Below are 12,843 nucleotides of genomic sequence, written 5' to 3'. Positions count from 1 at the left end.
CATATTTGATTTACTCTTCTCATATTTAATACAATCCTTGTATTACTCTTCTCATTTGTGTATATATATATATATATATATATATATATGCCTAGAGTGAATTCATTTTTCTAGAACATATGTACACATGTGTGTGTGTGTGTGTGTGTGTGTGTGTATGCCTACAGTGAATTCATTTTTCTAGAACTGTATTTAGGAGTTTTGTATCCACATTAATAGGTGAGAACTACCTGTAGTTTTCCTTTGCATTATCTCTATTGGGATTTGGCGACATAGTGCTGAGAAAAATTATCTGGGAATTGTTCCATGTTCCAAACTATATATGGGAATTATCTTTTCCTTAAAAGTAAAAAAGATAACTTACCAGCTAGAGCATCTTCTAGGAGGTGTTCCCTCCACCCCTTGGCTTATAGCCTATTCAGATTTTATTTTTCTTTTCCTTGAGATCATTTTAGTAATTTATATTTGTCTGGAAATAACCATTTCAGACATTCAACTATATTAACATAGTGTTGTACATAGAATTGTTATATTAAACACATTTTTCAGTATCTATGTATTTGTATCTTTGTCATTTTAAATTTCATGTATTTTTGCTTATTTTCTCTTTTCCTTTTTTTCTTTTATTGTCAAAGATCTTTCGTATCTCCATTCCCAACCTTCTTCAAAAAACAGTTATTAGTTATTCATAGATACGAAGAATTGCTATTGTTAAAATGTCCTTACTACCCAAGTTAATTGATAGATTCATTACAGTCTTTAGTAAAATCCTAAAGTCATTTTTCACCAAAGTAGGACAAATAATTCTAAAATTTGTACAGAATCAAAAAAGAGATGAGATAGCCAAACAATATTGATAAAAAGGAACAAAGCTGGAGGCAACACATTTCTTGATTTCAAACTATATTACAAAACTATAGTAATCAAAAATCAGTTTAATAATACTGTTCTGTATTTTTGAAAGTTGCTAGGAGAGTAAAGCTTTTTTTTTTTTTCCCTTTTCTATGACTGCTCCCGTAGCATAGGGAGAGTCCCAGGCTAGGGGACTAATTGGAGCTGTAGCCACCGGCTTACACCACAGCCGCAGCAACTCAGGATCCGAACCACATCTGCAACTATACCGCAGCTCACGGTAACGCCAGATCCTTAACCCAATGAGCAAGGCCGGGGATCGAACCCGCAACCCCATGGTTCCTAGTCAGATTCGTTAACCGCGGCACCACGATGGGAAATCGGCTAAGAGAGTAAATCTTAAAAATCCTCATCAGAAGGAAAAAAATTAATGATGTATGATGAGTTATATTAACTAGATTTATTGTTATGAACATTTAAAAATACATATAAATATCTAATCATTATGTCATATACCTGAAACTACTATAATGCTATAAATCAATAGTATCTAAATACAATTTTTTAAAAAAAATCTAAAAAAAACCCAGTTCTTGAATGTTTTTATGAATTCTATTTTGTTTTTTTCTTATTATGTTTTATTTTTATTTTTACTTTGTTATTCTTCAGTTTAATAGTTTTTTCAATTCTTTTAAAGTTGACTCCTTAAGTTGGTTCTCTTTCTTTCATCTGATTTTCTGTCTTTCTTTTTTTCAGTAATGAAAGCAGTTAAGTGAATGAATTTCCTCGATTATAGATTTGGCTGAAACTTGCATATTTTGATATATTGTATTCTCCTATTTTGTTGTTTTCTAAATAATACAAAATGGTAAATTTATTTTCTCTTTGATGTTGTGGAAATTATTAGGAGAACACTTTAAAAATTCTTATGCTTTTGGATTTTTTTGGTTTAAGATTTTTAAATAAATGTTTAGTGTTATTGCATTTTGCTAAAATATGACCTACTGACTGCTTTCAAATATAGCATAACTATGTAACCCAAATTAGATTATAACTCATTTTTAATTATAACTCTGCTATTTTCTCATCTCCAAGTAATGCTACCATTGCCAAGGTAATTTATCTGATTAGGATTACAGATCAGTTTTATTTTTCTGTTTAGGTTCGAGATGATCAAACCCTACTTGGAAAAGTCTGTGGCAATGAAACCCCCTCTCACATTAAATCCATTACTAATAGTATCTGGATCAGGCTTAAAATAGATGCTTCTGTTGTAAGAGCTAGTTTCGGAGCTGCTTATCAAGTCGGTAAGAAAACTTACACCTTAATTTGTTTTTGTCTCTCTTTTTTTTTTTTTTTTTGTCTTTTTAGGGCTGCACCCATGGCATATGGAGGTTCCTAGGCTAGGGGTCCAATAGGAGCTTTGATGCCAGCCTACACCAGAGCTATAGCAATGCCAGATCTGAGCCACGTCTTTGAGCCACACCACAGCTTACAGCAATGCCGGATCCTTAACCCACCGAGCAAGGCCAGGGATCGAACCCACAACCTCATGGTTCCTAGTCGGATTCGATTCTGCTGCACCATGATGGAAACTCCACTTATGCCTTAATTGTTAAATGTCTCCTTTGCTTGACTGTTGTATTTCATTTCTTGAAATAATTTAATCATTTTATGTCTTCTAGTGGTATGGGGAAAATTCTAGTGGTAATATCACATTCTGTTGTATCTTTATGCAGAGCAAATCTTTGCGGTAAAATTGTGGGCAAGGATCATTTATCTCTGGATAAACATGACTATCATTTTCATACTTACAGCTTGTGGGGGTGAATTAACTGGAGAAGGGGTCATTCGCTCGCCCTTTTATCCTAATGTGTATCCGGGAGAAAGGATCTGCAGGTGGACCATCCACCAACCCCAAAGCCAAGTAGTTCTTCTCAACTTCACCGCCTTTGAAATGGGAAGTTCTGCCCACTGTGATACAGATTATATTGAGGTAAGAGTAAAACACTTTGGAAAATTGCATTTGATTATTGATCAGATATTATTTTAAAAAAGTCACGTTATCCTCAAATCAGTTACATGAAACAAAACTAGCTTATAGTTGCAAAAATCCTCAACAAAATACTAGCTAACTGAATCCAACAGCATATAAAAGTGGGATTTATCCCAGGAATGCAAGGTTGGTAGACATCCAAAAATCAGTTAGTATAAAATAAATAAAGGGAGAAAACCATATGATTGCCTCAATAGATAAAAAAAAAAAAAAAATTGACGAAGTTCAATACCTTTTCGTAATAAAACACTGGACTAACCAAGAATAGAAGGGAACTTCCTTAATTTGGTAAAGGGCCTCTACCAAAAAAAAAAAAAAAGCCCGCAGGAGTTCCCATCAGAGCTCAGTGCTAACGAAACTAACTAGGATCCATGAGGATGTGGTTTCAGTCCCTGGCCCTGCTCAGTGGGTTAATGATCCAGCATTGCTGTGAACTATGGTGTAGATCACAGACACAGCTTGGATCTGGCATTGCTGTCACTGTGACATAGGCCAGCAGCTGCAGCTCCAGTTTGACCTCTAGCCTGGGAACTTCCATGTGCCACAAGTGCGGCCCTAAAAAGCATTTAAAAAAAAAAAAAAAAAAAAAAAAAAGCCCACAGCTAACATCATATTTAATGATGAAACACTAAGTGCTCTGCCCCTATGGTCAGTAAAAAGGCCAAGAGATCTATTCTTTCCAATTGCATTCAACATTATACTAGAAATTCTGCTAGGAGAATTGAACAGGGAAAGGAAATAAGCTGCATTCAAAATGAAAAGGAGGGTATAAAATTGTCTCACTTCACAGCTAAGCTGATCTTGTATTTGGAAAATCGTAAGGAATCTATAACACACACATATAAACTATTAGAATGAATAAATAAATTCAGTAGATTTCAAGATACAAGTTCAAAATATGGAAGTCATTACATTTTTATACACTAGCAATGAACAATTTGAAAATGAAATCAAGCACACAATTCCACTTACAACAACATAAAAATGAATAAACAAACATTGAGGAATTTTTTCTTTTTCTTTCTTTCTTTCTTTTTTTTTTTTTTTTGGCCACAATATACAGTGTCCTGATGTGGGAACTCAGTTCCCAGACCAGGGATTGAGCCCAGGCTACAGCAGTGAAAGTGCCAAATCCTAACCACTAGGCCTCCAGGGAACTCCCTGAGGAATATATTTTTAAAAGACATCTACATTTTGTACTCTGAAAAATACAAAGACATTGTCAAAGAAAATTATAGATATGAATAAATGGAAAGACATCTCATGTTAATTGGTTAGAAGACTTAATGTTGGTAAGATGGCAGTATTCCTCAAATTAATCTAAAAATTCAGTTAAATCCCTATCAAAATCTCAGGTGACACTTTTGCAGAAATTTACAGACTGACTGTAAAATTCTTATGTGAATGCAAAAGAACCAGAATAACCAGAAACATTTTTGAAAAAGAACATGGAAGATTCACACTTACGATTTTAAAACTTAGAGCAAAACTATAATAATCAAGACAGTGTATTATTTGCATAAGGATAAAATTAGGAAACAAAAGAATGGAATTTAAAAATCTAGAAATAACTCCATACCTTTATGACCAGCTGATTTTGAAAAGGAAGCCCAGACATTTCGGTGGGGAAAAAACACTTCTTTGAACAAATAGTGCTGAATATGCACATGCAAAATTATGGAACTGGGCCCCTTCCTTATACCAAATACAAAAATTACCTCAAGATGGATCATCCACATAAATGTGGGTGCTTAAACTGTGAAACTCTTGAAGAAAACATGAGACTAAGTATTTGTGACCTTGGGTTAGGCAACGCCTTCTTAGACATGACACAAAACCCACAAACAACAAAAGGAAAAATGGAAATCGTGGACTTCATCAAAATTAAAAACACATAATTTTTGAAATGGGTAAAGAATATAAATATATATATTTCTTTAAAGAAGATAGACAAATAGTCAAGAAGCACACGAAAAAGATACTCAATATCGCTAATTATCAGGGAAATGTGAATCAAACCACACCCACTAGGATAGCTGTAATCAAGAAGTGCGATAATAACAGGTGTTGAAATTGGAACCCTTTGTACTTGTACACTGCTGGTGAGTATTTAAATGGTACAGCTGCTTTGGAAAAACAATTGGCAGTTCTTTAAAAAGTTAAATATAGAATTCCACGTCTTGGTATATACCCAAGGGAAATGGAAATATACATGCACACAAAAATTTGTTCACGAATGACTCTAATCGTTATTCATAGTAGCCAAAAAATAGTCACAACGTAAATGTCCATCAGCTGATAAATGGATTAATCAAATGTGATATATCTATAAATGGAATATTATATGGCATTAAAAAGAAATACGGTAATGATACACACTGCCATGTGGATGAACTTTAAAAACATTATGCTGAGTGAAAGTAGCTAATCCCAAAAGACTGCATATCATATGATTCCATTTATTTGAAAATGTCCAGGACAGATCATCTATAGAGATAGAAAGTAGACTGGAGATTTCTTAGGGATGGGTTCAGAGGGGGATGGGGAGTGAAAAATACTCTAAAATTGATATGTACTACCTTAAGAAAACATTTTAGAGAAAATATCCTTGAAGCAGTTTTCCAAAATAAATATTTAACGAACTAAATTTGAACTTACCTTTTTTACTTAGATTGGTAGCAGTCCCGTCTTGGGTTCTCCTGAAAATAAAAAGTATTGTGGCACAGACATACCTTCGTTTATAACATCCGTGTACAATTCTCTTCATGTCGTATTTGTGAAAAGTTCTTCTACTGAAAATCATGGTTTCATGGCTAAATTTAGTACCGAGGCTTTGGGTAAGAGGTTGACCTTCTCTTTTTTTCTCTTGGGTTTGTCTCAGAATAAGTGAACAGTGGAAATAAATTACGATAGAAAATTAATCTACAGTGCAGATGTTTAGGCATCAACACTAAAATTTTGGGTACACTGGAAGGCAAAGAAAATACATAATTCCTCATCTGCCCGTGTCAATAGTTAATGGATATCTGTTAGTAAGAGAAAAACTACATTAAGTGGCATTTTTCTTTTGGACCTTTTAAGAGGTTACAATCCAATTATTTTATTTGGAATTCCAGGTAGTTTGTTGGTTTCTTGTTCTAACAACTTTTGTTATTTTTATGCCAACAGCATGTGGAGAAATTCTTACAGAGTCATCAGGAATAATTCAAAGTCCTGGCCATCCAAATATCTACCCCCATGGTGTTAACTGTACCTGGCATATATTAGTACAACCTGGTCACCTGATTCATCTGGAAATCAGGCAATTTCACCTGGAGTTTCATTATAATTGCACCAGGGACTATCTAGAAATTTATGACACTGTTTCTGATACATCTCTTGGAAGGTGAGATTATTTTGTTTTCAGTTTTTTTTCTTGAACTCCTTCTTCGGTGAAAGATATTATAAAGCCACCTCGTGTTATAAAAACCAGGGGAGGTCAACAGATTTCTCTGTGACCGTCACTACTCACTACTCTATAAACTTGGCCATTAGTAATCACATTTTGAAATGAGGATATACCTGTGAAGCCATGACCAAAATCAAGATAAGGCACATATCTGGTATCTCCAAACCTTCTTCCTGCCCATTATACTTCCTCACTTCTGCCTCTCATCCCTAACCCCAGGAAACCACTAAACTGCTTTCTATCCCAGTAAGTTATTTTGCATATTCTGGAATTATATGAGAGTGGAATCATTCTGTATGAACTCATCTTTCATCTGGCTTTTCTCAGTCAGAATAATATTTTATTGAGCTCCTTGGATCTGAGGGTTTATAGTTTTATGAAATGTTAAACATTTGGGACCATTTGTTTTTGAGGTATTTTTCTGCCTCCCCTCCCTTTGAGACTCTGATTACATGTATTAGGCCCTTTGATATTGTCTCACAACTGACTGATACCCTGTTCATTTAATTTTGAATCTTTGTTCTCTGTGCATTTCATTTTGGAAGGTTTCTATCGTTTTGTATTCAAGTCCACTAATCTTTTCTTCTACCATGTCTAGTCTGCTATTAATCCTACCAAGTGCATTTTTTCCTCTTAGACATTATAGTTTTCATTTCTGGAAATTCATTTGAGACCATCTTTTATATCTCCGTATCTCTACTTTGCATATTAATTTCTTCCTCTGGATTCTTCTTCTTTGTTTTTAGGGCCACACCTCTGTGGCATATGGAAGTTCCCAGGCTAGGGGTCAGATCGGAGCTGCAGCTCCAGCTTATGCCACAGCCACAGCAACTAGAGACCCAAGCTACATCTGCCACCACAGCTCTCAACAATGCCTGATCCTTAACCCACTGAGCGAGGCCAGGGATCAAACCCACATCCTCATTGATACTAGTCAGGTTCATAACCCACTGAGCCACAATGGGAACTCCCCCTCTTCTAACTTCTTAAATCAGTCAGATACAGTTATAACTATTTCAATGTCTTCGCTGTTTCAGTTTTCTTTGTCATTACTTGCTTTGTTTTGATTGATCACTTTTTCTTCTCATTATTACTAATACTTTCCTCCTTCTTTTCATGCTTAGTAGTATTTGGTAGGGTGCCATACATTTTCGATTTTGTATTTGTGTGCTTGATACTATTGTATCATTATAAGCATCCTTAAGATTGGTTTAGGGATGCAGATAAGTTACTTGGAAACAATTTGATTATTTTTAGTTTTGCTTTTAAACTCACTTGTCTCCTATCTCTGAAGAGTCATTGTCCTTTACTACTTGATAGTCATTGTCCTGAGAGTTATCGTTTTATCTGACTTGTCCAGATTTTTAGTTGGTGCAGGTACAAGGTTATGGACTTCCAGCCCCTGTTATTACATCTTTGTTGGAAATAGAAATCTCCTGATTTTTTTTTTCCCTTCTTTTTGTATTTTTTCTTTTTCCTTATCCATTTTTAAACATTTTTCCTTTATCCATTATTTTCTTAAACTTATTTTCCCCCTAGTTTTATTCTCCCCTTCACTTTTTAACTTTTCCTTGTTTTAATCTTTCAGTTTTTAAACATCCTGCTTTTTCTTTGTCTTTTTTTTTTGGCCATTTCTTGGGCCGCTCCCATGGCATATGGAGGTTCCCAGGCTAGGGATCTAATCAGAGCCGTAGCCGCCAGCCTACATCAGAGCCACAGCAACGCGGGATCGGAGCCACGTCTGCAACCTACACCACAGCTCAGGGCAACGCCAGATCGTTAACCCACTGAGCAAGGGCAGGGACCGAACCCGCAACCTCATGGGTCCTAGTCGGATTCGTTAATCACTGCGCCACGACGGGAACTCCTTTCTTTGTCTTTTAATGCTACTTATAATCAGTGAAAATTATGTAATATTTACTGAATAGCAGACACTATGATGATCTGATCCAAATGTGGCAGGCATGGGCATATAGAGAGACATTTAAAATATTAATTAATTCATCTACCTTTGTTTCGATCAAGACATAAAATCACTTTTAACACTGAAATGGAATTATACATCAATTTTTTTCCTTTTTCTTTCTCTTAAATTAACTCATCCATTTCTCATATTTAATACTTCTTCCCATTTTGGTTTCTGTCCCCCCTCCCCATCATTCCATGAGGCTACTTTTACCAAGTGTGCTTTGAATTGATATTTCTCTTTTCTATTTGCTTGATCTTACAAGTGTTTCTCTAGATAAAAGCTCATGATATAATGTACTAGAGTTTTACTTTAGTCTTACTAAAATAGTTTTTCTGAGTAAAATTTCTTTCTTCAGCAAAAGCTTGACATGGTTTAGTAATCAAACTGTAACCTCTGCATAGACCAGTGGTCTAAAGACAATAGTTTCCACCTATATAAGGCTTACTATTCCAGGCATTGTTCTAACTTCTTTACAATTAGTGTATTAACTCATAATGTTCTCAGAACAACTCTGTGCAGTTGGTACTGTTATCATCCCTCTTTTACAGATGGGAAAACTGAGGCAAGGGGTTGAGTCATCTGCCCCAAGTCATAAAGTGTTGAAAGGACAGAGCCAATTCTAGAGTCTGTGCTCTATGGGTTTATAATACATGGTTTCTCCTTGTTGTGTAAGTGTGTTTATTACACGTCTATACTAAGTTTATTAATACACTACATAGTGGCCCTCCATAACCTGCAATTTCTAATTTCATTAAACTTTTTTTTTTTTTTTTTTTGGCTGTGTCCACAGCATGCAAAAGTTTCCAGGCCAGGGATTGAACCTGTGCACTTCTGCGGCAATGCTGGACCCCCCCATCCACTAAGCCACCAGGGAACTCCTCATTAAACTTCTCTTACATGACAAGTCACACAGCTAGGCACACACATAAAACCTTGAAAGGAAGTAATCATGAATTGGATCATCTTTAGCCGCTTTGTAAATGTTTTGTGCTTGAAATATACTTGGGTTTCAAGGTTGGTAGGAGATACTATTATTGTTATTTTTGTTTATGTGTCCTCATTTTTGGTATATGATTTTAAGCATATCAAAAGTTTTTAATCCTGTATCCTTTCTTGGTTTCCAATAGATACTGTGGAAAATCCATCCCACCCTCTCTTACCAGTAACACCAACTCTTTAAAGCTTATATTTGTGGCTGACGCTGACCTTGCTTATGAAGGCTTTGTAATAAACTATGAAGCAACTGATGCATCAGCAGGTAACACAACAGCATTGTATGCTTGGTTTCACACACTCCATTACAAAATAGTACTATGCGAATACTTCATGCCAAAATCTGTGGTACGTAATGAAAACTATGTTTAGAGTACCATGTAGTGATTTAAGTGCTGTCCATATTAAATATAGAGTAATGATGAGATATGAGTGTTTTTATCAATGTTAAATTTTCTAATTGTGGCCATTGTACTATGGTTTTGTAAGAGAATGTTTATGTTCTTAGGAATCATAATGGAATAAGAGCAGAAATAAATGTGTAGTAAGTCTGAATAAAAGGAATTTGGGAAGTTCCCACTGCGGTTAAGAACCCAACCAGTATCCATGAGGATGCGTATTTGATCCACGGCCTTGCTCAATGGGTTAAGGATCTGACGTTGCCGCAAGATGTAGGTTGTGTAGGTTGTAGATGTGGTTCGGATCTGGCATTGCTGTGGCTGTGGCTGTGGCTGGCAGCTGTAGCTCTGATTTGACCCCTAACCTGGGAACTTCCATATGCCTCAGATGCAGCCTTAAAAAGAAAAAAAAAAAAAAAAAAAAAAAGGAAAAAGAAATTTGGGAGCTTTTCCTTATAACATTTCTGCAAGTTTAAAATTCTATCACAATTAAACATTACCAAAGACACTAAACACTTATTTTAAGAAATTAGAAAAATGACAACCATTGCTAAGAGTAAGAAAACTACTTCATGGGGAATTCTGTGGCTGAAAATGAAAGACTTCTTGTCACTGTATACATTTCTAAATTTGACCCAATGCACTTGAACCTTTCCAGTGTTTATTCCTTTCATTCTATTTTTCCTGTTACTTAATTCTCATTGTTACGTTGCTCTTTGCAAATGAAGTATGAGAAACAAACACCTTTTGCAGCAGAGTCTTTGAGGTCATGTGTAAACCAGAGGTGCTCCTAAGCCCAGAGCCTGTGGGATTTAGGAGGGTGTTATAAACCAGAGGTGCTCCTAAGCCCAGAGCCTGTGGGATTTAGGAGGGTGTTATGTCTCTCCAGGCTCATGTTTCCACCTGGGATGTATACCTTTTTAGAGAGTCTGAGTTTTCATTTTTCACAATATTTAGAAAACTATTTCTTAGACCAAAATACTACCGGTGTAGACATAGACGAGGTGACTGAGCTTCCCAAGCATTTCGCGCCTTCAGATTGTTCCAGAAATGCAATTCTCAGACATCCCCCTTCAGAAGAGTACTCAGAGCCTTTCTCAGATGTGTTCCTCTGACACAGTCCTGCAGCCAGAGATCCCCAGGTGCTCATCTTTTAAAGCCCCAACTCTCTTTAAAAAAATAAAAAGGTAAGTGAATATTCCACCTGGAGTCCCTCCCAATTTCTCGTTTATTTCTTCTCAGAGCAGGTGGCCATGATTCTTCTTTTCAGGCTGTTCCCTGTAGTAGTTTAAATTCTATGTCTTGGAAGTATGGCTGTAGATGTCTCCAGAATCCTGAGTGTGAGCAAATCCTATTCCTTTTTCTCTCATGGATCCCGCTCTCGAGACAGTTCATTATCCAGCTCCAGCACCCGGGAAATTGAATCCTCAGCAATGACAATCAGTTATATCATATGACTGACATATTCCTTGGACTTCGTTCAGGTGTTTAACATCCAATGACCCAAACTGACTTCCCAAGGAATTATAGCATGCACACAATTTTCCATACTTCTGTGGTTTTATCTGCCTCGTATATGTGGTCCAAACCGCAGCTGCATATTAGATTAGGATTTGGGGCAAGTCACTTGAACTCCCTGGGCCATAGTTTTCTCATCTGTAAAATTAAGGGATTGGATTTGATGATCTTTGAGATGTCTTCTGGCTCTAATCAACTATGAGCACAAATTTAATTTGCTGCATGAATAAGCTAGCAATAACTGAGATAACAGACAGTGCAGGAGGGGCCTCCTCAAATACTATGGAACCCTCTGTAATGATACACAAGTTATCTCTGCAACGACTGCTAGAGCTCTGCTGGAACCACACTAGCTTGTAAGGCAACACCCAGTGCATGAAGAACCAAGAGCAATAGGAATCATCTGGCAGGGAAGATGTTAAGTTTTAATTCAGGAAGATAAGATACCAGGACAAATAACAGTAAGTTGTGAAACACAAAAGCAACAAGCTGGAAAGTAAAGGAAACTGACAAATAAAGAGAAGACTAGAAAAGACAGTGGATAATAGAGAAGAGCATCTTGAGGTGGCAAGCACTGAAGACTCTCCAATCCGCCTCCATGTGTGGTAATCACCGCTTTGGCTCGTTGGGTCCAGACAGGGCTGAAATCACAGGCGAGGGAGTGTTTGCTTTCCGTCCCTTGGCTGAGCCTGGCTGGTCACTGTGTGCCTGCCTTTTACAGAATGATTTCATCCGTCTGACTCCCACCGTCAAATATTCTAAATTGCAACCAGATGACTGGATTCAGGAAGCTCTGTGGCACCCTCAGCTTGATGTTTTGGCACCTGTCTCGGTGTCCATGTAGATGAGGACCTGAGCGATTGGCTCCTATGACTTGTCAAGGACTCCCCTGCAGGGCAGCTCAGGGAAGGTCTGGACTCAGGAGACGGATGGTGGGGTCAGGCTGGTGACTGCCGGCCCTGGGCTCGCCCTCTAGGTGGCCGGAGTTTGAGTGAGATGCCCACCTGAAGCAGAAACAGGAGGCATTAGGATGCTTTCTTTTCAGGTGTCATCTTCTTTTTGATGTTTTCTGCAGAATGAAACAGTATCAGGAAAGTGTCAATGGAGGCTCAGTCATTGGCCTTCATCCTATTTTATTGCTTTAGCAAAAGCTATTTTTAGAGCAATAATGACAATGTGTGGTTGCTGACTTTCAGTCCCTCATACAACAGGCCTGAGTTTCTCTGCTGAAGGCTTCCCTGTCTTCATCTGATAAAGGTTAAATTTTCTAACTTGAGTCCAGTTACTTTTCCATCTGTAGTTTGTAATGAGGCTATGATCTCAGCCCTTAAATATGTGCTTGGGAGGAAAGGGATCAGCTCCTGGTCATGAATTTGACTGCTTCCCTCATCACTGTTTCTGCCTCCCTCCAGATGTGCTTGGGGAAGAGAAACAAAGAACTAAAAGGAAAATATTCTTGGGTAAAGACTCTTGAGAATCTCTTAGCAACTGATTATAAAACCAGGTTTTAAATCCTTGCTTATTTTAAAGTACAAGGCATTTGAATGCTGAGAGAATAGAACTGATTAGTTAACTTTACTCATTTAAATGATAATATTCATTTCTATTA

At 36.9% G+C, this 12,843-nt stretch overlaps 1 protein-coding gene across 1 annotated transcript in view; it reads left to right on the top strand.

Moving 5' to 3' along the window:
• The window catches only part of LOC100521743 (cubilin-like), a 314,323-nt gene that overhangs the window by 59,548 nt on the left and 241,932 nt on the right, over positions 1-12,843 (top strand). The window contains exons 18-22 of the mRNA XM_021064811.2: positions 2,015-2,159; positions 2,670-2,848; positions 5,580-5,745; positions 6,077-6,293; positions 9,453-9,583. Of these exons, the coding sequence (XP_020920470.2) occupies positions 2,015-2,159; positions 2,670-2,848; positions 5,580-5,745; positions 6,077-6,293; positions 9,453-9,583 (838 nt within the window). The remainder of the gene's footprint in view (positions 1-2,014; positions 2,160-2,669; positions 2,849-5,579; positions 5,746-6,076; positions 6,294-9,452; positions 9,584-12,843) is intronic.

This window comes from Sus scrofa, chromosome 10 (genome assembly GCF_054392235.1).
Source record: "Sus scrofa isolate SSC_HxYL_T2T_F1_AM1 chromosome 10, Sscrofa_HxYL_maternal_Yorkshire_Landrace_v2.0, whole genome shotgun sequence".
Lineage (NCBI taxonomy): Eukaryota > Metazoa > Chordata > Mammalia > Artiodactyla > Suidae > Sus > Sus scrofa.
This window is presented reverse-complemented; position numbering and strand designations above follow the sequence as displayed.